The 27,307-nt window shown below is 37.6% G+C and overlaps 1 protein-coding gene across 4 annotated transcripts in view; it reads right to left on the reverse strand.

The window, feature by feature from the left end:
• Nucleotides 1–15,037: 15,037 nt before the first annotated feature.
• Nucleotides 15,038–27,307, reverse strand: part of Zbbx (zinc finger B-box domain containing) — a 112,636-nt gene continuing 100,366 nt past the window's right edge. For all 4 annotated transcript variants that reach the window (XM_031374101.1, XM_031374100.1, XM_031374099.1 and 1 more), the window contains 3 exons: nucleotides 26,058–26,315; nucleotides 17,956–18,091; nucleotides 15,038–15,229 (listed from right to left, as the gene is read on the reverse strand). In XM_031374101.1, coding sequence (XP_031229961.1) covers nucleotides 15,103–15,229; nucleotides 17,956–18,091; nucleotides 26,058–26,315 — 521 coding nt within the window. In that variant the 3' untranslated portion in view covers nucleotides 15,038–15,102. The remainder of the gene's footprint in view (nucleotides 15,230–17,955; nucleotides 18,092–26,057; nucleotides 26,316–27,307) is intronic.

A 27,307-nucleotide genomic window follows, 5' to 3' on the forward strand; every position in this document is an offset into this window, starting at 1 on the left:
TACCTACGGAAGGAGTTACAGAGACTGAAGTGTGGAGCAGAGACTGAGGAATGACAATCCAGAGACTGCCCCAACTGAGGGTCCATCCTATATGCAATCGCGAAACCCCAGACACTATTGTGGATGCCAACAAGTGCTTGATGAGAGGAGCCTGATATAGCTCTCTCCTGAGAGGCTCTGCCAGTGGATACAGAAGTGGGTGCTCACAGCCATCCATTAGACTAAGCACAGGGTCCCCAATGAAGGAGCTAGAGATAGGACCCAGGGAGCTGAAAGGGGTTTGTGGCCTGATAGGAAGAACAACAATATGAACTAACCAGTCCTCCAGAGCTCTCAGGGACTAAACCACCAACCAAAGAGTACACATGGTGGGACTCATGGCTCCAGCTGCATAAGTAACAGAGGATGGTCTTGGAGGTAGGAAAGAGAGCAAGTAAGTTTTGAGGATGGGTTTACATGTATATTTCAGAGAGTAAAAATAAATGAAAGATTTGAATAAAATTTAGAATCTGAAATACTGTCTGAACTCTAACTTGCTTAGAGAAAGGAAGTATTACTATGAAACACTCAGAAACTTGTATTTACTGAAACCAGAAAAAATTTTATTCATGAGAAAATAAATGTTATTGTCATTATAAAACCTGCTAAGGACTTTATAAAGACAGAAAAGTATATCTCGGGTCTATAAAAAGTACATTTGAACATAGTCCTTAATATTTGTAAAAATAAATAACTTACTGAATCTTAACAATAATGAAAAATTCTTAACTAGAAAATTCATCTTTCAACATCATTAAACAAAATTTTGAAGTTCCCCCGAAAAAGGAAAAGTCAGATGTCAAATTTTAAGATCTATGTGGTACATTCCATATTTCAAATTTTGACCAATACTGCATTTATGATATTTATTCATTTAATTTGTTATTTATGTTGACTTGAGACAGAGTTTCACTTTATTAGCCAGGCTAACCTATAGCTCACTATAGAGCTAAAGCTACCCCATAATTTTTATGTTACAAAGTAATATATCATACAAAACCCACTACAGTCTTGCTTTTTACCTACAATCACCTTCTTAGAGAGATATTACCTTGGCCAAGATACCAGGATCTAGCTGATAAAAATTGTTCAGCGATATCTAAGAGTATAGTACTGGCAACCTATATTGTAGAAAGAGGGAGAATAAAATCCTAGGACCTTCACTTGGGATGAAATCATTTTCCTTCTTGCTATCTTCAAGCTACAAAAGTTCTTGAAATTTGTTACAGTATATACACTATATCAGCTAAAATAACTCTTTTGACCAAAGCAACCATCTTAGATGCTTGGGGCCAACTCTATCCACAACTTGAGTTGTTAAAACAATTCCAAGGACTGAATCTTGTTAAAAATTTTCAGGAAATGTTTACCATTAAAGCCCCTTTACCATTACCCAGGAATGTCTAACTGTTGTAATATAATTAGCCACCTGCTTATTCTAGCTTCTGTAAATTTGCTTAATTGCTACATTCAAAATACTTGGGATTTTATCTCTTGCCTGCAGAAGTTCATGTCTGAGGGAAGGTAATTGTGTAATTGTGGGTTTTGCCTTTAAAAGCCCTTGCTAGATTCAGTCTGGGTAGCAGTTCTTGCAGTCTTGTTAAATCTTGACGGTTACAGTGGTCTTTCCAGTGGTCTTGAACTCTATAACAACAGAACATGGAAGATTATATGAAGATGAAGAACTCCAGGATACAGTTCCCATAAGGGCTTCATCCATGACTCTGGGACTTTGCTGTGATGTGGCTGCTCTCAGGTCACCCACATTTCTATAAGTAAACCCTCACCCATGATCTATCTATAGGTAAGCTCAGTAAACTTTTTTTTTTTTTGGCTCAGAAATTTGGGCCTGGAAGGAACTGTTATTTGCATCTGACATTGGAACTTTATGGGAGGAGAACAGACATTTGTTCATGTAGCTCCAGGAAAAATTTAATGCAATATCTTGAAACAAGTGTGTAAAAGATTGATAGCATGACTGACAACATGAAAGGAATAGCAGTGGCATATCTCCAACATGAAGGAGGAACCACTTCTACATTAACTGAGAAAACCACCCAACTTTTAGAAATTGTATCTAGAGGAATATTTCTTTTTCTTCAATGAAAATAATATCTTTGAGAAAGGCTGAGAACAGTCAGAATCCTCAAGCCTGAGCTAACATGCTAAAAGGAACACCTTTTTCTACATTAACAGATAAAGGGGCAAAACATATTTGACTACGGATCCTAAAATTCAAATAGTTAGTAGCAGCAGGAGAAATGGGAAAAGAGTGTTCTAAATAGACTCTGATGATTTGGAGATGATGCAATGCTGTGTCTATGGAATTGCAAAAACAGACATGTCAAGGGAAAAATTGAAATTGCTCCTCTAGGAGGTAGGCTTTTAGCTGATCTCCTTTCTCTCAGATACTCCAAATCCAATGGCCCTCCAATCCCTGGCTTGCCCCCAGCTCTGTAGCAAACCACTTGCTGAGGTCTTCCATTGCTACTAGTTCCCATGTGCAGCAGATCTTCTCCTTCAACTCCTTCCTTCTCATATAACTGTCCCAACTATCTACTACTGCAGGTGAATACCTTGCAAACAACCAGATAAGCCTGCCAGAGAAGCAAGAAAGCTAACTAAGCAGGGAGGCAAGCCTCATACTTTATTTTTTCTCTTCTCCTCTAAATGAAATCCCCCAGACCCATTCCCAGATCTGTAGCAGACTACATGATGTGGTCTTGTGTCACTCTCTACCTCACACTCTGTGCTCCTTCCTAGGAGACTAAGCAAATCTTCTTGGAGCATACTGTATTACTTCCAAATCCTGAAGACCATGGGCCAACTCATCCCCATACTCATCCCCAACTCTAGCTTTCAGCCAATTTCTGTTCCTAAACATTTCTTTCCAATACACATTCTAATCAGAAACTCCTGTGATCACACCTGGCAACAACTAGAATTAGCTACCAGGCATTATACAGACCACACATACTCCTATGTACTCAATAGGGCAGTAGAAGCCAATGAATAAAACATCAACCCAACAAACAGAAGACAAGATACCATCATCCATAATAACAATGACCCAAGCCCAGAAGCCTAGACTCGAGCATTAAAAATACACTAGCACCCAGGAAAATATTTCTTCTCAAGAGCCTAACAACACTACTAAAGTAGATGCCTAGAAACATAACAGATGTAGCATAAGACAAGGACCTTAATTGATAATCTTTTATGAATATGATAGAAGTCCTCAAAGAGAATGAATAAATCACTTACATTTATGAAAGACAAACAAGCAGTAGAGGAAAATGAATAAAACAGTTTAAAACCTGAAAATAGAAATAGACTCAGTAAAGAGAACTCAAACTGAGGGAAATAGGCAAAAGAAAATTTTAGAAACTTATAATCAGGAACCCCAGACACAAGCCTCACCAAAAGAATACAAGAGATAGAAGAAAGAATCTCAGGCACTGAAGACATAGAAGAAAGAATAACTCTGTCAAAGAAAATGGTAAATCTAAAAGCCTCCAGGCACAGAGTTCCTGGATATGAACTCTGACACATTATGAAAAGATAAAATCTATGGATAACTGGAGTAAAGAAAGGAGAAGGAACCCATGTCAAAAGCGCATGCAATATTTTTTAAAATATAGAGAAGGAAATTTCCCTTACCTGAAGAATGAGATGCCTGTCAAGGTACAATAAGCAAAGTGAACACCTAATATACTGGATCAGATGATATGATAGCATGGATAAATAATCCAATGATCTCCCTGAGGAAACTGATGGATTATTCAGGGTCTACCTTAAGGACGGAAGCCATTTAGTTATAAGATCTGAACATACTCATTTTTTTTTTTGATGCAAAATTCAGTTTGACAACGTTTTAACCTGTTCCAGGAATCTGATGAACTACCCAACATATGGAGTTTAATCACACTTTGAACATACACTGATAAGATGAGCTATTCTGCCAAATGATTTTGACATGTTTACTGAAGTTCCTATGTTACCAAAATTTCTCTGAAAATCCCCTAAGCTTTGAAAAACCCTGGTTCTGGAGTTATTTGTACTATGTAAACTCTGTCTCCTGTGTTCTATGCTATATATTTTTTAAAACCCATTTTAGGGCGATATCTCTTTCTGACAGAAAATAAACCTGGATTAATTTGAATAAAGAATTTGGATGATGTTTTTACTCTCATTAAATGGAATTAGTAAATGCCTATAGCTGATACATACTTCCAAATACTCGCAGAGTACAATTTTAATTTTAAAAAAATCAGCAAACTAATTAATTAGTTAAGGTGACAAATGTACTTAAATAGAAATATAGGTACAATAGCCTTCACAATAGCCAAAATATTTATAAAATATTTTCAGGGAATTGTCACTAATCAAGTGAAAGACTTGCTCGATTAAAATTTAAATACTTTGCAGAAAGAAGTTGAAGAAGCTACCAAATGTTGGATAGTTCTCCCACAATCACAATTGGTAGAACTGATATTGAATAAATAGCTATCCTACCAAAAGCAGTACACAGATTCAATACAATCCTTATCAAAATTCTAACAGTTTTTCACAGGTCTTGACAGTTTCAACTTCATATGAAAACACAAGAAACTTAGAATAGCTGAAACAATACTGAATAATCAAAGAGCTTCTAGATGTATTAATATACCAGACTCCAATTTGTACTGCAGAGATAATAAAATCCAAATGTTATTGACACAGAAGCAGACATGTTATCAAGAAAATCAAACTGAAGAACAATACATAAATCCATTCCCTTACTGACTCCTGATTTTTGATAAAGAAGCCAAAAATATGTACTAGAAAAAGTACAGCACCAACAAATAGTGCTGGTCAACAAATGCCTTCATATAGAACAGAAACAGATCTATACTTATAACCATGCACAAAACACTCTAAAAAGAATCAAAATCTCAAGATAAAACCAGGCACGCTGAACCAGATAGAAGGAAAGTCGGGGATAGCACTAATTAGTGCAGGAAAAGACTTTCTGACGATTTAGCACAGGTGCTAAGATTAAAAAAAATAATAAAAAGGGCTTCATGAAACTAAGAAGAATGCCATCATTTGGACAAAAGTACCAGGCTACATCATGGGAAAAGATTTTGACCAACTATATATCTGATAGATGCCTAATATGTAAATATGTAAAGAACTCAAGGAACTAAATATTAAGAAAACAAATAACCCTCTTTCAAATTGGGATATCGGTCAAAAGAGTGAATTATGAGATAAAGAGGAAACTCAAATAGCTGAGAAACATTTTTAAATAATGTTTAACATCCTTGGCTCTAATGAAAATGCAAATCAAAAATACTTTGAGATTTCATCTTATACCTATCAAAATGGCTAAGATCAGTAAAACACTGAGAGAAAATGCTGGTCAGAATATGGGGTGAGGACAACATTTATCCATTGCTAAGTAGAGTGCAAATTTATACAGCCACTATGGGAAACAGTGTGGCAGCTCCTTTGGACCTTTGGAAGATGGAATCAATCTACCTCAAAACCCAGGTATACCACTCTTGTGGTTATTAGAAAAAATGCTCTATCCTACTACAGAGACACTTGCCCAACAATATCCACTGTTGTTCTTTTGATAATAGCTACAAATTGGAAACAACCTAAATGTTCCTCAAAAGATGGATAATGATGTCTGATACAATGGCAGAAGGAAAATAGACCTTAGCTATTAAGAAAATGAAATAGTAAAATTTGCAGATAAATGGATGGAACTAGAAAATATTATCTTGAATGTGCTAACCCAGAACAAGAAAAACATATATGATATATATGTGCTTTTATATGATTATTATTTAAGACAATGATGCCCAACTACAATCCATAGAATTACAGAAGTTAGAGCATAAGGGACTAGGTAGGCAGATAGATCTACCTAGGTAAGGGAAATAGAATATTGATATTTATAGATGGATGGAGTAGAAAAGATGGTATCATGTGGGAGAGTGAGGGAGAAAGAAGTGAGAGATGCAATAAAAGGAAAAAGAGCAAACCTGACAGAATAGAAGTTTTCTCATATGTGAAGCTTACCTAAATGGAATTTCTAGATAAAACAGGGGAGAGACAGCCCTTACTGAACATTTCCTGTCATCAAATAAATCTTCCAGTATCAGAAATAGATTAAATCTAATTGAGTTGTTGGCCAAAATGATGCCATTGAAACTTCTACATAACCCAAGTTGTTGCCAAGGCTATATATTTCTCTTTACAAGCAGACTGTATGACTCTATTGCTGAAGACAAAATCTACACAATTATGTGAACACAAAGAAGTCAAGCTGGTACTACCTAGAACCATCACACTTTTGACTAGCAGTGTTCTTGGTACTGGAAGATACGCTGAAGGACAAAAAAAATGTAAATACCAACCCATCTACAAATGATTCAATTTACAGTAGTGTCCTTACTTATAATGTATGCTACTAAAATGGTTCTACAAAGCTTGTGGCAGCATCCAATCAATACCTGACTTGATTTAAGGCATATTCCACAAGCTAGAACTCTTATCCAAGACCAAATAGCCCAGAGACCTAAAATAAAACTAAATACTACTACTATTCTACTAAAGAATATAACAATAACATGATTTCTAAGGTTACTTGTAGATCAGTACTTTGATGGGCCATGATCAAGAGATCTTTCTTTTACTGAAGTTGGGAACAAATAAAGAGACCAAGAATGTACAATATGCAGAACATGATAGTCATTGCTACATTTTTGCCCTAAATGGGATGAAGACTCATGACCTTTAAAACACAGCAGAACCAGATAGGTTCCCAGATCTGAAAAGAAAGTAGTCACATGCCAATCCCTAATCCAGAGTCTATTTCCAATTTGGCAACCACTTGCAAATGGTAAATAAAATTCTCTCCAAGGGAATTCTACTTGGGAAATGTCACTTAAATGAAAGCTGTATGCCCTGTAGTAAATGGCCAATAGAAAACAAATTCAGCAACATTTTTGGAGAATACTTGTATTTACATATAATGTCAGTGTGTTTTTCTATTTTTTACTTTATATTTTTAAAATTTGTATTATTCTTTGTTTTTAACATATAGGTAATCTATAGTATATTTATTATGGCTTCTAGTTTTGTGTTTTAATGGGATTCCTAAGTGTGCAAATGAATGACTCTCTTTTTTTTACATTTCTTATGTCTTTTCATAGGCTCTTTTCTTTCTCTTTGCTTGTTTTGTCCTACTATGATGTAATTTATTATTCCCAATTAAAAGCTTGCTTGTTTCTGAGCTATAGAATGTGGGTAAATCTGTATTTGAGAGGCAGTAGGAAGTAACTAGGAAGGCTATAGAAGAGGGAACCTGTAATTAGGATATACTGTACCCTTAAAAAACTATGTCTTCATCCACTCACATATGACAGAGGATTGACATCCAAAATATATAAAGAACTCAAGAAACTATACATCAACAAACCAAATAATCTAATTAAAAAATAGAGTACAGACCTAAACAGAGAATAGTCCACAGAAGAATCTCTAATGTCTGAGAAGCACCTAATGAAATATTGAGCATCCTTAGCCATCAAGGAAATGTTAATCAATATGACCCAAGATTTCATTTTATCCTTGTTAGAATGACTAAGGTCAACACAAGTGAGAGGTCATGGTAACAAGGCTGTGGAAGAAGGGGAACACTCTTCTAAAGCCAGTGGAGGTATAAGCTTGTACAACCACTTTAGTGGTTGGGCAGTAAATTTAGTTAAACAACATGGCTACTTTGACAAGAGAGCACATCCAAAGACCTTCTCCATTTATATATTCTGGCTGGAATGCAGACATGCCCTTAGTACATACATTTTCTCCATAACAATGAAAGTAAGGTCAGTTTGTAAAATGAAGCAGCCATATTTGAAAATGAAATCTAATTGAGGGGCAAAGTGACAAATTGGTGAAAGATTTGACAGAATTAATCAGATATAGGATATGCCCAACTCACACAAGAACTGCACAAGAAAGACTACTTAAGAGAGGAAGAGGAAAAAGTGTAATGAGTTGTGTATATAGCAGTATTATAATGACAGGGGCAGTGAACAGGCTAGAAACAGGTGAAGACAGAATGAGCTAGAGAATGAGAAGGAACCAAAAAATTAGAACATACTGCCAAACTTAGTAAAAGGCCAAGCAGAGCAAAATAGTCAGAAGCATAGAGAAGTTATATTGAATGAGTCAGCTTGCAAGATTAGATTACATAGAGGATAGAACCCCAGGGATAGTTAGAACAGAGAAAGAAGAACTCTGTCCACAGCCCTAAGTGTGTGTTTGCAACTCATTTCATTCCTTCCTCTGAGTTCCAAGGACTAGTCTCAGCTTGGAAAGGTGTTCAGAGAGAAGGAGTGTTTGCCCCCTGAGAAACAAGTGACTTGAAGTCAAATCATGGGCTACAACTGGTAGCCTATGTTCTGCCACAGACAGCTTTTCCGGACTTTCTGTGGTCTGCTTTCTCTGGGGATCTCTAGACATCTCTCTGTATTCTGCTCTGCTCCAGACAGCTTTCTCCTACTATTCTAAAATCTTTCTGAATAGTTCATCTCTTGCAGATCAAAAGCCCAGTTTTTTTATGCTACATATCAATACAGTCAATACCCTAGGTCCCCTTTTGATTATCCCATGAATAGGCATCCCCTGACCCTCAGCCCTTAATTTTTTTAAAAAACATAGCACCATAGCAAGCACAATCACAGATAATAAGATAGTCCAGAAATTAACATTCCTACCACACTTGCACCCAAATTAGCTCTGTCCCAGGCTGACCTTAAACTTAAGGGTCTACTTGCCTTTGTAACCATAAACAAAAACTTAGCTGTGTGGGATCTTGCCTTGAGGTCACCACTTTCTAAATCCCTTCATCTTCTTCCTTAGTATCCTCTTGTCAAGCTGGCTCATAGTGCAGCTGCCTCTGTTCCTTTAGATGTGTGAAACTCTCTGATGGATTCATACTGAATCCTTATATCTTGCATACTTGAGAAATTATGTATTTTTGAACTCAGGTTTTCAGCATCCTTTCCCACAGCCCTCAAGGCTGTCCTGAAGACCATAGCATTCTACCATTTTGTTGAGACATGGACATACCCTTGTCTCCCGACTCATGCTCTCTCTAATTGTCATGGAGTCATTAACGTTGGCAGAAAGGGCATTCCTTGAAGGAGGAACATAAAAATATGTATACTGTTTTACAAACAAGCCTTATGCCCACAGCAACCATCAACGCTCATGGAGGTCCGTGCCCTTCTGGATCTGTTCCAAGGGAAGGAAACCATGTCATACTGTCCCTTACAATGGCCAAGTTGGACTTAACATCTGAGTAAATAAAAGAGACATTTATTTTCTGAGAAAACTGGCAATCAATCTACCTCAAGAAGCAGCTGTACTGCTTACTTTGAGCTCTAAGGCATATACTCAAAGAAAGCCCCACCAGACCACAAGAACACTCCTTCACCTATGTTCATAGATGCTTTATTCTATAAGAGCTATAAATTGTAAACAACCTGGGTATTCCTCAACCAAAAAAGTGGATAAAGATATGACACATTTACACATTAGAGTATTACTTGGTAGAGTCTGATATAACTGTAGCCATTTTGTATTCAGCTGCCATATTGCTTATAAGATGGATCTACTTTTTAGGAGTTATTACTTTAACTGACACTAAAAAATGTTACTAATGAGACAAATGGTTATTGTTGAATTATTTATGTTCTGTTCTATAAATATTCTGAAATTCTACTGTGCACTACCTATCCACCACCCTCTTACTTCACCTAGAACCAATTAGCTTAAATGTTAGCTGATAATACTTTGTCTAGTTAGCAAAAGAGTGTTATACTACTTTCTTTCCTGCTTTTTAAACATTTGACCTGATTTTTCCTGTAAAATGTCTGCACTGAGAACAGACTGGCACCACCTTTAGGCTCCTGGGTCCTTTTTGTGGGCCTGATTGCTCAGTTTGAAAAAAGCATTCAATGAACATTTATCATATCTGAGACTGGTGTTTGAGTGGCCAGTGCATAGCTAATCCTAAGCTGCAACATTACTCAGTATTAAAAAGTGACATCTTGTAATTTGCAGGCAAATGGATGGAACTAGAAAAGATCACCCTGAGCAAGGTAACCCGGGCTCAGAAAGACAAACAGGATGTATATTCACTTGTAAATGGATATCAGTAACAAAGAAAAGGATAACCATGCTACAATCCACAGACCCAAAGAAGCTAAGTAACAGGGGGAGGTCAAGTGGGCACTTAAATCTCATTGTGAAGAGGAAATAAAATAGACATCATGGGTGCAGCAGGAGAAGGAACCTGGTCAGGGGGTAATAGAGGAATAGGAACAGGAGGGATCAAGTGGAAATAGGACCGAGGAAAAAAATACTGAGAGAGAAACTGAAATCTAAGCTACAGAAGCATCTATGTATAGGATGAGCTAGAAACCAAGGACAATAGTTACTCCCAAAAATCAGTGATGATGATCCTAGCTAAGATTCCTAACAATGGAAAAAGAGGGCCTGAACTGGCCATCTCCTGTAACCAGGCAAAACTTCCCCTGGAGGGACTGAGACACCAACTCAGCCAGCCACAAACCCTTCAACCTACAATTTTATTGCCTACAAGATATGATGGAGTAAATTTGTGACTGGTCCAGCTTTAGATCCATGGCATATGAGGAGAGGGAACCTACTCCTCACACAACACAGAGGTGAGGGTGAGGCACTGGGAGGAGATGATGGAGGAGAAATTGAAGATAAAATATAAAATAAAATTAAAAATGGTTTTCATTTAAAAATCTAATTGCTATAATAGTAAAAGAAATTAATCTCTTTCCTCAATAAAATATAAAGTGAGATTAATTTTTAAAATGCTATCTAACCACATTCATTTGAAAGTATCCTTTTTTTCTTCTGCAAAATTTGACTACCTTTCCTGATTGCTTGTTCTCTATGCATTTGAACCATATTTAGTGAGATATATATTAGTATTAATAGAAATTATGTAATCTTTACCATTACTTTATAGCCTATTAGAGGATATGTGTGGATTCTATTGAATTTATTGGTCCTAGAGTGAAAATGGCAATGATAAAATGATACTGTGGTCCCAACAGTCCTACATAAAGGAATACTATCCAGAATCACAGAGTAACAAAAGAATTTGAACCTACAGCATGATATATTTGTTAGAAGTACAATCAAACAGCAATATTTATTTTCCTAAAACAACAAAGTACAAAATTCAGGGAAACTCCTCTCAAACTGCAGAAAGTGTCAACCACTATACTACCCTCCATGTATTGTTTGTATCATTTCTTAAATATGTCAATTGCAGTACTATGTAAAATCTTTTTTTTTAACTGAAACTTTCACTTCTTTTTTTCTTTTCTTTTTTTAAGTTTTATTGCATTATAATGAGAAAAGTTGCATGATTTCAATTTATCTGAATTTGTTAAAAATTAAAAACATATTTTAAGTAAATAGAATTAAATCACATTCTTGTTTTCCTTTTTACCCTAACTCCTCCCAGAGGCCTCCCCTTTCAATACCTACAATATCTTTGTCATATTCTTTAAAATTTATAAAATACAATAAAAATGAATATTATAAAAGTTGTTTGATATAAAACAACAATCAATTTAACAGTCTTATGTGGATGCATGTCTACAATACTGAAAATACATACATTTTTCTCAATACAAATTTTTTTTTTTTTTTTTTTTTTGGTTTTTCGAGACAGGGTTTCTCTGTATAGCCCTGGCTGTCCTGGAGCTCACTCTGTAGACCAGGCTGGCCTCGAACTCAGAAATCCACCTGCCTCTGCCTCCCAAGTGCTGGGATTAAAGGCGTGCGCCACCACGCCCGGCTTCTCAATACAAATTTTAAATAACTCCAAATATATTAACTTTATATTTCAAAATAATACATCACTACTAATATTTTCTTAAATGAACATAAATATATAAAATGTTTATCTTTTTGTTTTATATTAAAATCTTGGCTTTTACTGTGGTAAATTGATATGAGTTACAAAGGTCAAACAAAGCATTCAGTCCTACTCTTTGTTGTTCTCTTACAAACCCCCTCCCAATTTAATTGTGTACATTTCTTTTGAGCATATAAATACTTTTCAAATATGTAAGCTGTTCTGAGAACCATAGTATAGTGTAAAAACATGAAATAAACAATACTACTAATAGAGAGGTTAAGATAGGAGAAGTAAGATCTCAAGACCATTATGTTGTACACAGCAAGACATTGTCACAAGCAAACAAGTTGAAATTACATATGGATTGTATAATATTGGACCTATTTCTCCAGTTACCAAATTAGAGAGACCATTGGATGACAGTCAATAAATTTCTAATTCCTTACATTTTTGGATTTCAAACTATTAGGATATGTTTGTAATATTAATTTTAATATTAAGATATAAAGAAAAAGTAATTGTTACTTCCTGTTGTTTTTGTTGTAAGAGGTAGAATTAGGTTTGTGTGGATTCCTTGAAAGATTACTTTCTTGCTTGTTCTAGGGTATAGTTTTGCTCCTTATGTTGATGTTTTCCATCTATTATCTTTTGTAGGGCTGGATTTGTGGAAAGATATTGTGTAAATTTTGTTTTGTCATGGAATATCTTGTTTTCTCCATCTAAGGTAATTGAGAGTTTTGCTGGGTATAGTAGCTTGGGCTGGCATTTGTGTTCTTGTACGGTCTGTATGACATCTGCCCAGGATCTTCTAGCTTTCATAGTCTCTGGTGAGAAGTCTGGTGTAATTCTGATAGGCCTGCGTTTATATGTTACTTGACCTTTTTCCCTTACTGCTTTTAAAATTCTTTGTTTAGTGTATTTGGTGTTTTTATTATTATGTGACAGGAGGAATTTCTTTTCTGGTCCAGTCTATTTGGAGTTCTGTAGGCTTCTTGTATGTTCATGGGCATCTCTTTCTTTAGGTTAGGGAAATTTTCTTCTATAATTTTGTTGAAGATATTTACTGGCTCATTACCTTGAGAGTCTTCACTCTCTTCTATACCTATTAAAACACTGACACAACAGTTAAAGAAAATGCAAAAAGCAAAATCCTCCTAACCCAAGACATCCAGGAACTCCAGGATGCAATGAGAAGACCAAACCTAAGGATAGAAGAGAGTGAAGACTATGTCAAATCTTAATCACCCACAAAAGTCAAGATCTGCAACTAAAGAACATCAGTAAGAAATAAACAGTAATGACCAATCACCTTTCAAATAACCTGCACTAGGGTTGTTTAGAGATATAAAAACAATATAGGTGATGATGGAGCATTCCTATGCGTGTATGTATGTATGTATGTATGTGAGAGAGAGAGACAGACAGACAGAGTGAAACCGAGAGAGAGAGACACAGAGAGAGACAGAGAGAGACAGAGAGAGAAAGAGAGAGAGAGAGACAGAGAGAGAGAGACAGAGACAGAGAGAGAGAGACAGAGAGAGAGAGAGGAGAGAGAGAGAGAGAGAGAGAGAGAGAGAGAGAGAGAGAGAGAGAGAGAGAGAGAGAGAGAGAGAGAGAGAGAGAGAGAGAGAGAGAGAGGGACTAAGGTGGGGCAGTAAATGGAGGATCAATTTACACAGTTGTACTATTAACTCCAAATTTCTAATGGGCAGGTTGGAGACCAGCAGAAGTACTATGGGTGAATCTCTTGCCAAAGAGAGCATAAATGTAGAATTTCATCTCCATTAGAAGAAATTATTTATCGTTAAATTATGTGTAAGGGCCACCCACATTATCCAGAATAAGCTGCTTTACTCAATATCTAATCATAAAACTGCTACTTTCATCAAATTTTTTTTTCTCAGAAACATCTGTAATAGTGTCTGAACTCTGCAGATGAGCTGAGCTGGCACATAAAATCTTCTAGTTCTTTGACCATCCCAAAGTAAGGTGCTTTAAGGTCTCTTTTTGAAAATGTATGGGAACTAGGACAAGTAGTTTATCCACTTTATTATAGGTCTTTCTTTTCCCTCTTGTATCAACTTTGAGAGGTTGCTACAGCTGCCATTATACAGTGTCCCTGATGCAAAGAGAAACATTTCTAATGTTCATTCTAGTTTATATTTTCATTTAAAATCTTTAGGTTAAGTTTAAGCTTTTAAAAAGTTAGTTTTAAGAATTGAGACATGATACTAATACTGTAGGAATTGGAGAGGCCTTGACTTAAAGCTTTCTTTGTGCTGTGATTTCTTTTTGGGTGTATTTTGCTAAGTGAAACTTGCTAAATTTTTTGTTAACTAATTTTTTTTCTGAAAATAAAGACTTTTTCTAAAAAAAAAAGCACTTTTTCTTTTTTTCTCAAAAAAAAGCACTGTAATTTTAAGCTCATTTGGTGACACTGTTATGTCTTGGTCATAGAGAATACACTTTTTGGCAAAAGCATGTAAAACATTTTTGAATAAGAAACATCAATTAGCTTAAAAAACATGCCTGTTCTGTCCTATGGTAAGTTTCATTGACATAATTTTACCCATTACCAGTGTAATCCGTAATATAGATGAGCTTTTGACATGCAGGATGGTATTTGGAATAAACGGACCAACCAAGGACTGCACATAGAGGGGTCTGATTGTTCAAGCAGCATGTGTATGGTAGAGGATTGCAAAATCGATCATCAATAGGAGGAGAGGACCTTGGCCCTGTGAAGGTTCTATGCCCCAGTGTAGGGGAATGCCAGGGCCAGAAAGTGGGAGAGGGCGGGGTGGCAGGCATGGGGAGGGGGGAGGCAACAGGGGTTTGTTTTTGTTTGTTTTTTTGTTTTTTGGAGGGGAAACTGGGAAAGGAGAAATTCGCATGTAAATAAAGAAAATATCTAAAATAAAAAAAAAAAAAAAAAAAAAAAAAAAACGGACCTTAAACTTAAAACATCACTAATCTTTATTAGTTTACAAGCTTAGAAACATCAGAGTCATTAATAATCTCCAATACTTGCACAAATTAATCACTCAATTGTTTGGTTTATTCAGAGTACAGAATGGAAGAGTAGTGAACTGTTAAACCTTCTTTGCCCATGGTAGTGTAATGACATCTTGCTTGTCATGAAAATCTTCCTCTTCCTCATCTGTACTGTAATCCCCAAGTGACAGCAAAGGCTGGATTTCAGTATTTCTTCCAGAAGATCTAAAAATGCATTAGAAGATCAATACACAGCATATGGCATCAAGTTTCAGCTCTCATTTGTCTTATGATCTATACTACATATGTTGAAGTCATTGGAAGCAGGCTGAATGTAGCCATAAATTTTGATGCTCCTGGGATATACTGAACCTCTTCATGATAAGAAATTCTCATCATTTTCCTGTTTCTGAGGAACCAAAGGAAGAGGATTGTTATGGATTCCAGTGGTACTCTCCCATGATGATTTTCAGGGAACTTCTAAAACTTGGAGAGCCTCAGGTCATCATTAAGATCATTCATCATGATATTGGCTGCTTAAAAAAAAATCTTAATGAACAGACATTCAGATAAATGGTTCCTTTATGTACAGTAAATTAGGAGGATGGAGATAGCCACCCAAGGTAAACCAAAGCTAAAATTCAATGGCCCTAGTTATTTGCCTGAAGTTTTTGTTGTTGTTGTTATTGATGTGTACTAGTTTGTTTGTTTGATTATCAATTAATTTTGTTTTGGATTTTATCTATAGGGAATGAGGACCACCCAAAACTTTAACACCTGGATAACTGACATTTAGAAATAAATATAGGCTGGGTAAACAAAACTGTCTATATCATTCAGATCTTCTGGTCCAATTTCCAGCTCATGTATATCAGAAAATATGAACATGTTACCCTGTGATAAACATGACACTTTGATAGATTATTTTATCAAATCCAAACAGCCCAAATCAGCAATCCCTAGAATTATTTGTAAGTCAGCCCGAAAGAGAATACAAGTGCAAAGTGGGTTTTCGTGCCTCTCTTTTACTTGTTAATCCTGCTTTATACCATGTGTTCCTCTATGTTTTTAGTATAAAATTTCTTCTGTGAAATGATGAGCACACGTATTGATTTAGTTTGGACTTCAGCAACTTTTAGGGGGGAAAAGAGCTACTCTTCCTCTTTTTTTTTTTTTTTTGTTTGTTTGTTTGTTTGTTTTGTTTTGGGGTTTTTTTGTTTTGGGTTTTTTGTTTTGTTTTGTTTTGTTTTGTTTTGTTTTGTTTTGCTTTGTTTTGTTTTGTTTCAAGTCCGGGTTTCTCTGTGTAGTCCTTGCTGTCCTGTCACTCACTCTATAGACCAGGCTGACCTCGAACTCAGAACTCAGAAATCCACTTGCCTCTGTCTCCCAAATGCTGGGATTAAAGGCACACACCACCACTGCCTGGCTACTCTTCCTCTTTTTAAAGTGTTATTTGTATTGAAATGCAAACAATCCAAAAGGTTAGGCAAATGATTTTCTCTTTCTGAAAGATTTGAGTTATATAATCTTAACTTCCTTAGAACATGAGACTTCAAATAAATCTGAAAGACTTATAATTAGAGAGTTTTTTTATTTTGAATTTATTTTCTTATTTCTAAAGCTTTCAGTGCCAAATTTTCCAATAGCCAAATTTATCTCTTTGTTGAAGCATTTGCCAGTTTGAGCTATGTATCTTTTAAATTGATGCCCATGCTCAATGAAGTGTAAAGTTGTGCAAATTAAAGTACTGGTATAAATTCTAGAATAAATTTTAAGGAAAAACCTTCTAAATATTTTATTTTTTAATATTTACATTGGATAAGAGCCTACTTGGAGGAACTATGAAAATTTATGAGATTAATTGATTCAAGTAAGACAACTGTCTTTCAATATGATACTGGTGAAAGACTGGGAGACTTAGAAATTTGGGAAAAAGCATGTTAACGAAAAGTAATGTACTAGTAGAGATATAACAAGCCAGAAATATCAAATAGCCAGTTCCAAGAACTCAGAGCCTCAGGACTCTGCTTCCCGATACCTGCCCCTCCTGGCTGATCCACAATGAGGGCAGAACTAGGAATGAAGGTCTACTGGTTTATGGGACTCTCCATCCTGTTGACCAGTAGATGAAGATTTCATTCCTAGAATGAATATGTTTCCCTCCCTAACTGAATACCTTGGGTTGGGTCCCTCTGAATGTTTCCTTGGTAACCCTCTCTCTTCCCCCAGCTTGTGGTCTTTCCCTTAAATACCCCTCACTTCTTCTGTTCGGGGGTCAAACTCCACTGGCCAGCATGGTCACGAGATCGACCCCGGTACTGGTATCCCCAATAAACCTCATGTGATTGCAGCAAGTTCGGTCTCTCATGAGTCATTGGGTGGTCGCGTCGTCCTGAGACTTGAGTAAGGATCTCCTCAGTTCTGGGGGTCTTTCACTGGAATATAATTTTTCCTTCCCCCCTTTTAATGACACACACTATTTAGCAGAGAAATATCTTCAAATTAAAGTAACAAGTTTTTATGTCTTTTACTAAATCACACTTCTAGGTCAGCACAAGATACAAATATTTTACAAAAAAAAAAATTGTCATAAATTTCACACACATGGGCAAATTTCCTTTATATGATAAAGAAAACAAGCTAGGCGGTGGTAGCACCTTTAGTCCCAGCACTTGGGAGGCAGAGGCAGACAGATTTCAGAGTTCAAGGCCAGCCTGGTCTACAGAGTAAGTTCCAGGAGAGGGTTTTTCTATACAGAGAAACCCTGTCTCAGAAAAAAAAATAAAGGAAAGAAAGAAAGGAAGGAAGGAAGGAAGGAAGGAAGGAAGGAAGGAAGGAAGGAAGGAAGGAAAGAAAAGAAAAGGAAAGGAAAGAAAAAAAGAAAAGAGATTGGAGCTCATCTAAACCTGCTATTCACCATCTTTCTACAGAAAGCTGTAGGCTTAACTTACCTGGACTCAGCTCCATGGGGGTCACTCTCAGATGACATCTCAAGGAGGTCTTTGGACATCCGACTTAAGGTCAGAAAATTGTCATTGAATGCCTCTAACTCTTCTGAGGGTAGGCTGTGAGGTTCTTCTGAAGGATCTGAAACAGTCATTCAGGAAACAGGTAAACAGCATATGGTGCTGGAATTTGCCCAAACTGAATAAGCAACGTAAACAGGTTCCACCCAGATTTGCCCCCACCCACTATTGTTCTGCCTTGATTTTCTTTCATTTCTGCCTTCTTTGCTTATGGGAAATGATGCTTTGTATTTGAAAGAGTTGCCTGTAAAACTTAAGTCTCCCTTCTCCTCAACTGGCCCATGGTTCAGCAGCCTAGGTGTAGGCAAACAGTCCATGTAAAAGAAACAGAATATTTAGGCAAATTTCTACAAACTACTGTAGATCTAAGAATGGAAATAAATATTCCTATGTTTGATTTCAAGGCATATGTTTGTTGACATTGATGTAACTGTCTTTTTTCATATAGCTTCTCACATAGCCTAGATTGACAGAATATGTAGCCAAGGATGACCTTGAATTTCACAGTCCTTTATCACTACTTGCTAAATATTATGATTACAGATGCAAATCACTGTCCTGTTTACAAGGCTCTGGTGCTTAAATCTAGAGTTTTGTGTATTTAGCACTCTAGCAATTGAACTATATCTCCAACCCATAAAACCATCTAAATTATCATATTATGATTTAAGTTGTCACCATCACTGGGTGCTATACCCTTCCCTTTGAAAAGGTGTTAAATAAGTAACTTCCTGGTTGAAAGGAATAAACACTAACAGTATTTCACACTGAACTGAAAAAAATATTTAGTTTTGGGTGGTTAATAGTAACTTCCAGTTTTTCAGCAAGCAGATTTCCCCACTGAAAGTAATTTACATTGTTCCCAATCAAAGACAGACCTCAATATATTTACAGATTAAAACTTCCTTTAAATTATTTAGCTCAGTGATTTTCAAATTATGATACACTTAGATAAATTAAGTTTGAGATGAAGTTCTTTCCCCACAATCCCAAAGCAATTAGAGAGTCACCTAATCTCATTTATATTTGAGGACTCTTGATAAGATTTACTGTGAAATAAAAAACACAAAAATCCTAAAAGATGGTGTTATATAAAAAAAAAAAAAATAAAGCAATCATCACCCTCACTTGCTAGATAGGAAAAATGAAGATCCACGGAAAAATAGTCATGCACCATACAACGAAAAGTTGTACTACGTCGAAGTATATTTAATCCAATGGTACGACAAGCTGCTTTGCTACAACTTGTAATTCTAAGCTTTGAGCTGTTCTCTTCCCCTGCATCCAGACTTAATTTAAGCTCAAAGAACAACAACAAATTCCAGAAGGCAGTACCAAATAAAAGACTGGTAATATTGCAAAGCTGAGAATGTTAAGTGTACTTCATAGCTCATGATGAGCACAAAATGCACAAAGTCAACATGACGAAGATACAAAGATCGTGCATGATAACCAGCCTTGCTAATAAAAGAGGACCCAAGAATCAGGAGTATGATGAAATAATACATGAAAGATTAACCCGAAGTCAAGTATTGCATGACCTGCCTATAATCCCAACACTAGGAGTTTGGAGGTAGAGGCAGAAAGCTACTTAGTTCTAGACATGACTAGACTATGTAGCAATCCTCAGACCAAGCTGAACTATATGGCAAGACCTTGTCTCAATAATACTAACAATAATTAAAAAGGAACTGGCAGAAAACACATTGAGACAAAAATACTTCACATAAGTCCCTTGCCTACAAAAGAAGAACTAAAACTATTTTTAACAACAACAAAACTAAACTTAAAGATCCAACATAAGAAAGCAAATTAAGTGGCCACTTATTCTTCCATTGGATCTTATACCAGAAAAAAAAGTGAGCTCTAACCAAAGCTTCAGGACAGCAAACACATCTGCTGGAATAGAGAAGCAAGCACCTTTATCATGTTCACTACCCGAGTCTGAGCACTGCAGCACACACATATGAGAGGTGTTCTTGTAGTTTGAGAGGTGTCCTTGTACAGGGAGGTATGCACTGATCCATGTTTTAGCAAAGTCACAACGTTTGTAATTAACTTTCAAATGGATCAAAAAAGCACAAGTGCATAAAGGCGTTCTTTGCTCTGCTGCCCCCTCCCCCACCGCTTTTCTTCTTTTCCTCTCTCTCCTTTTCCCTCTCTCCCTCTTTTCTGCTAATTTGTCTCAGAACATCCACATACACAGGAGTTTGTTGCATTTTTCCCCTACTCTTCTGCCCATTTTCTGAAAGTTTAAAACTACTTCAAAAAGTTGTTAATAATAGCAAAGAAAACGTTAGAACGAATGATATTGTTAACGAATTTGTTTTAAAAATTCTGACATGGACTTTGAGCTTCAAGAACAGCATTATAAATACAGGTAGAAATAAAAAAGCATGCAGAGCAACCTTGAAGGAGATTCTTGACTACATCTGGAAGTAACCAAAAACTCAAGCAGCTGGGTACACCTGTGAGGGAATTTTCTTGATTGGATTTTTTAATTTTTTTTTTTCATTTTTCTGAGACAGGGTTTCTATATATAGCCTTGGCTGTCCTGGAACTTACTCTGTAGACCAGGCTGGCCTCGAACTCAGAAATCTGCCTGCCTCTGCCTCCCAAGTGCTGGGATTAAAGGCGTGCACCACCACTGCCCAGCCACCACTGCCCAGCCTTGATTGGATCATTTGAGATGGTAATATCTTCTTCCTACATTCTGGGCCACATCTTCTGGTGTCTGCCTAGATCAAAGGGAGGCTTTTGTATTTTGCTGTTTTGTCCTCTTTCTCAGTAGAAAATCCCTTCCTTCACTGGCATTAAGGCTGAATTCATTGCAATTTTGGCGTATTCTGAAGACCAGCTGAGGCATTCAGCCTCATGAACTGAACAACAATCAGAATTTTGGACTTTATGTTGGGAGACTGCCATTGTGAGAACAGCAGATGATACTGAGGCTAAAGCACATACTGGAAAGGCATTGTTAAAAGAGCATCCAACTTAAGGTCCCCGTCAGGAGAAAACAGAATGTAACAGAATCCCATTGAAAAACACAAAAGGAGAGACTTTTTTCTTGAAATGAGGAATTTACTCTATAGTTAGAAAGAACAGCTTGCCACTGTAAAAAGCAGTTGAAAAAGAATCTCCCTGATCTTGTTACTAAGTGGCCAAGAGCCTAAGACAAGATAGGCCTGGTGGAAATATGATCAGAATACAATGCATCAAAAAATTTGAATAAACAAACAAAAAATACTTCTTCCATGAAGGAAATCTGAGGAAAAAAATGGTGAAGTCTCAAAGTTTAGAAAGCATAAGATTAAGTCACAGAAGAATATAGAGCCTGGATTGTTCCTGTAGATGTTTTAAAAGAAACTGGAGCCACTTCAGTTCTTATATCCACAAAGCCCTCCCTGCAGGAAAAAAAAAAACAAAAACAAACAAACAAAAAACAAAACAAAACAAAACAACAACAACAAAAAAAACCGACTGGACTATTAGGCTCAACCAAACAATGGTATAAACAGACAGAAGACAGTGAAGAGATATCTGGTATTGTACAAAGAAAAGAAAGCTAGATCTACTAATTGCATACATTCAGGTCATTCATCATAACCGGCATGTCTTGGGCCCCTGTCAAGCTGGCTAGCCAGGCAACGCTCTTGCCCAGCAAGTCTGGCAGTGTGAGTTTGATCTGCAGAATCCATGTGAAGATGTAATGAGAGGAGTGGCTTGGCAAAGTTGTCCTCTGTCCTTGCCATATCCTACCTTCCTCCTTCCCTGCACATCATCCATATACCCATACACACACAATATGCAGAGAAATATTAGAAAGGTGTTTTGAAGACAGATCATGTCAAGAATACCATTATCAAACTTGTAAGATGAGTGAAAATGTTGAAGAGGGTGTCTTTGGGTTAGGAAAGAGAACTTAATCCACAGGAATTTTGAGCAAGAAAGAAACAGGAATGAAATCTTAAGATAAATTGTAACTCACTGAGATGTATTTATTATTTTCTTGATTAGCATGTGTATTAGCTTTTCATGGTCACCTTGCCTCAAGAATTCTATGTCAAGATCCAGGTCAGAAGCCTGTGTCTTCCAGCCTCAAGATCTGGATAACAGGTGTGCCTTCCATTTCAGGATTGCAGTTCATTCCAGAATTGTCAGTCAAATTGACAACCAGAAAATAGCCATCATGGCATGTGACTTAAGAAAGTGAGCAAATAAAAAGACTTCATTGTTTATTTTAGTGATGAGGTAATGCCAAAAATCTAAAAAGAGAAAGAAACACTCTCAACTTCCTAGGGTTTTTTTTTTTTTCAGTTTTCTTGAATTTTAAGAAATACACACAAAATAATGAACTGTTAAAATTTTACAGTTTCTGGTCTAAAATGTGGCAATTTTATATAGTTAACTTGGCAGCCATATTCTGGTGAAAATAATTCACAAGCATCTATATTTTCATTCTATTAAGCTTTTGAATCTTTATTCTTGCCTACAATTTAAAAGTACTGTGCAAAGTAGCAGGAATCTACCCTGCCTCCCTGCGGCTCTGTTACTACCAGGCAGTGGGCAACGTTCAAGGATGAGGGAGCCAGCTGTTACTCTCTTTGAAGCTATTCAGGCTGGAAACAGAACGAGCAAGTAGAATTCCATCCTAAACGCTGGTCTGTTTCCTAGCAGCTTGGGCACTAGGGCATTGCCTGGGCACTAGGGCATTGCCTGAGCCCTTGGGCCCTTGTTAGATAATGCAGGCACACTCCCTCAGTGTGCATTTGTACAAGACGATAGTGGGCCTGTCCATGCAGTGTCAGTTGGGAAGACCTGCTTTAAAAGCCTCAACAGCTCAATTTCTCCCCAAAGAGGGCAGACAGAAGATTTTGTAAAGCTGAAGACGTTAATCCTTCATTGCAGTTGAAGGAAAGATAAAAAATATATTCTTTTTTTAAATTATTTTTTTACTATATTTTAAGTGTGTGTGCATGCACACATATACACACCAGTCCATACATGAGGATGTCAGAGAGAAACTTCGGGGGAATTCTAACATGCGTGTTTCTGTGATTAATTTCTTTGTTTGTTTGTTTGAGATAGTTCCTTTTTACAGCCCTAGCTATTCTGGAGCTCTGTAGACCAGACAGGCCTGGAATTCACAGAGATTGCCTGCCTCTGCCTCCCAAGTGCTGAGATTAAAGGTTATCACCATCTTCCTTCTGGGATAATATACCAGCTGCCAATCTTGGCTAAATGGCTTTATACTCTGAAACAATCTGCTGACCCAAGCATCTTATGTCACAACTTATTTGTGTGTTGTTTAGGTAGAGTAAAACTACATTAAAAATACTTGAAATAAGTGATGCCAAGTATTTTTGTGTGGTATTTGGGATAGCTAAGGAGATAAGACATAAGGGAGGAGAATGCCTTTTGTGTTTGTAAGATATAAAGATGAAAGGGAGCTGTTGGGCGCTGTTGGGCACTCGCCAACACCAGCCACGTAAACTCCGTACATCTGCTCAACGCCAGCCACATAGACATGTTTACTCTGCACACCTGCGTATGCTTGCCTTTCCTGCTGCACCCTCTCCAAATGGGTGACGCAGTGGTCAGCAGACACTGCAGAGCCAATCAGGCATTGACACATCCACACAATAGGGTTTATAAGCCAACCGCTCCAGAGGGCGGGGTCCTTCTCTAGATTCAAACTTGGGCGCTCCTAATAAAGTGTGGTTGAAAAGAATCCTGCTGTTGTCATCGTCCTTCCTGCTGGCAGGTAGTCGCAACAGGGAGCCACATTTGACATTGCCTGGAGGGCCAAATCCCAAAGGCTTGAGTGCACAGAGACCCAGATCCAAACATGACTGGCAAAAAAATTAAGAAAAGAAAAGAAAAGAAAAGAAAAGAAAAGAAAAGAAAAGAAAAGAAAAGAAAAGAAAAGAAAAGGCTGAGAAGCACCTAAAGAAATGTTCAACATCCTTAGTCATCAGAGAAATGCAAATCAAAACAACTCTGAGATTCTACCTCACACCAGTCAGATTGGCTAGGATAAAAGGCTCAGGGGAGTTGTGGAGAAAGAGGAACATTACTTCATTGCTGGTGGGATTGCAAACTGGTAAAACCACTCTGGAAATCAGTTTGGCAGTAACTCAGAAAATTGAACATAGTTCTACCAGAGGACCCAGCTATACCACTCCTGGGCATACACCCAAAAGATGCTCCAACATGTAATAAGGACACATGCTACACCATGTTCATAGCAGCCTTATAATAGCTAGAACCTGGAAACAACCCAGATGTCCCTCAACAGAGGAGTGGATGCAGAAATTGTGGTACATCTACACAATGGAGTACTACTCAGCTATTAAAAACAATAAATTTATGAAATTCTTAGGGAAATGGATGGACCTGGAGAATATCATCCTTAATAAGGTAACACAATCACAAAAGAACACACATGGTATACACTCTCTGATAAGTGGTTATTAGCCCAGAAGTTTGGAATACAGGAAGAACAACCCACAAACCACAAGAAACTCAAGAAGAAGGAAGACCAAAAGGTGGACATTTCATTCCTTCTTAAAAGGGGGAACCAAATACCCACGGAAGGAGTTGCAGAGATTAATTATGGAGCAGAGTCTGAAGGAAGGACAAGCCAGCCTAAATATAGCTATCTCCGGAGAGGCTCTGTCAGTACTTGACTAATACAGATGTAGAGGCTCACAGCCATCCATCGAACTGAGTACATAGTCCCCAATGAAGGAGTTAGAGAAAGGACCTATGGAGCTGAGGGGTTTGCAGCCCCTTAGGACAAACAACAATATGAACTAACTAGCACCCTCAGAGCTCCCAGGGTCTCAACCACCAAGGACTGCACATGATGTGTCTGATTGTTCTGACAGCACATGTATAGTAGAGGATTGCAAAGTCGATCATCAATGGGAGGAGAGGACCTCAGCCCTGTGAAGGTTCCGTGCCCCAGTGTAAGGGAATGCCAGGGCCAATAAGTGAGAAAGGGGGGGGGATGTGGCAGGCATGGGGAGGGGGAGGCAACAGGGGTCTGTTTTTGTTGCTTTTGTTTCTTTGTTGGTTTTTTGGAGGGGAAACTAGGAAAGGAGAAATTTACATGTAAATAAAGAAAATATCTAATAAAAAAAAGAAAAGAAGAGAAAGGGAGGGAGGGAGGGGAGAGAGAGATTGGGAGAGAGAGAGAGAGAGAGAGAGAGAGAGAGAGAGAGAGAGAGAGAGAGAGAGAGAGAGAACAAAGAGGAAAAAAGGAACCAACAGAAAAACAATCAAAATCAATCAATGGAATCATTTCAAATGACATTCTGCTGTACTCATAGACTGGTGTCTAGCCCAAGTGTCATCAGAGAGATTTCATACAGAAACTGATAGAAACAGATGCACAGACCCACAGCCAAATACTAGGTGGCTCTCTGGGAATCCTGCAGAAAAGCTATGGAGTGGGATGGGGGGTGGGAGTGAGGTGGACAAAGTATTGTAGAAGCCATAGGGGTGGAGAACACTACATGAAAACCCACAGAATCAACCACCTTGGGGTCATAGGGGCTTACAGAGACTGAACAGACAACCAGGAAGCTTACATGCTGCATGGGTCTGACCTAGGCCCTCTGCATGAGTGTCACAGTTGTGTAGCTTGGTCTTCTTGTGGGACTCCTAGCAATGGAATCAGGGCTGTCTTTCTCTGACTTTTTTGGTTCCTTTTGTACCCATTTTCCTTTACTGGTTGCCTCATTCATCCTTATTAGAAGGAGAGGGGCTAGTATCATTGAAATTTGATATGCCATGTTTGCTGGCAACCATAGGAAGCCTGCCCTTTTTTGAAGAGAAACAGGAGTATATTGGGTGTGGGGAGGCAGTCAGAGAGGGAAGGACTGGGAAGGCTGGAGGGAAGGGAAACTGCAGTCTGCAGTCAGGATGTAATATTTGAGAGAAGAATAAATAAAATTAGTAAGAAGAAAAAACTGAAACAGAGAACAAAGCTAACATTTTATAAGCAAAATCTATCCATTTACCTGCAGGCTTTCTCAGTATATTTAATTCTTTCTCCAAAGTGTCTAAGGCTTGTTGATCAGCAGTGTCACCTCCGAAAAGCTCACTCTGGTCAGTGATGTCAATGTATTCAACTTCTGAAATTTCAGAAGCAGCTCTGGATGGCAATTGAGCAGCTGCACTTTTTGATCGGGTATAAGAAGACAAAAGGCTGCTGGTGTCTTTTTTATCAGAATTGGAAACAGGAATATTTGCTGTTGATGGTCTCTGTGATTTTTGTCCTATAATAAGAAAAGAAAGTAAACAACTGCTTTAAGACCCCAAGTGGAAACCTGGTAGCATGGTGCATGCCTTTAATCCCATAATCCCTTTGGAGACAGAGGCAGGCGGATCTCTATACCTTGGAGGCCAGCCTTGGCTGGACAAACAGGGCTACACAAAGAAACCTTGTCTTAAAGAAAAAAAAAGAGAGAGAGAGAAAGAAAAAGAAAAGGAAAGGAGGGAAGAAAGAAAGAAAAGAAAAGAAAAGAAAGAAAGAAAGAAAGAAAGAAAGAAAGAAAGAAAGAAAGAAAGAGAAAGAAAGAAAGGAAGAGAGAAAGACTGGTAGGAAGTTAGGGAGGGTGGGAGGGAGGAAAGAAGGAAAGAAGGAAGATCCTACGTGTGTGTGTGTGTGTGTGTGTGTGTGTGTGTGTGTGTGTGTGTACTTGTTTGTTTAATTTACTGTTTGCATACATATGTAAACATGCACATATGTTGGGGGCTGGAGAAATGGCTCAGTGGTTAAGAGCACCGACTGCTCTTCCAGAGGTTCTGAGCTCAATCCCCAGCAACCACATGATGGCTCACAACCATCTACCATGGGATCCGATGCCCTCTTCTGGTGTGTCTGAAGACAGCAACAGTGTGCTCATATACATTAAATAAATAAATAAATAAATAAATAAATAAATAAAAACATGCACATATGTTAATGGAGACTGGTTAATGGAGAAAATATTCTCTTGGTCAGAAATATCATCCAACTCCTTTTGGAGAAGCTGTCTCTTTGGCAGAGATTGGACTCCAGTGTTTACCCAGTGAGCCTAGTTCCTCCTTGATCCACCATCCTAGCAATGGGATCACAAGCACACTTCATCATGCCTGACATTTTTACATGAGATCTAGGGATCAAACTCAGGTCCTGGTACTTTGAAGTCAAGCACTTTACTGACTGAGCCATCCCCTGGGCTCCACCCCACAGTGCGCATTAACAATACTAGTTGCCACATTTTGG

This window comes from Mastomys coucha, unplaced genomic scaffold (assembly GCF_008632895.1).
Source record: "Mastomys coucha isolate ucsf_1 unplaced genomic scaffold, UCSF_Mcou_1 pScaffold16, whole genome shotgun sequence".
Classification (NCBI taxonomy): domain Eukaryota; kingdom Metazoa; phylum Chordata; class Mammalia; order Rodentia; family Muridae; genus Mastomys; species Mastomys coucha.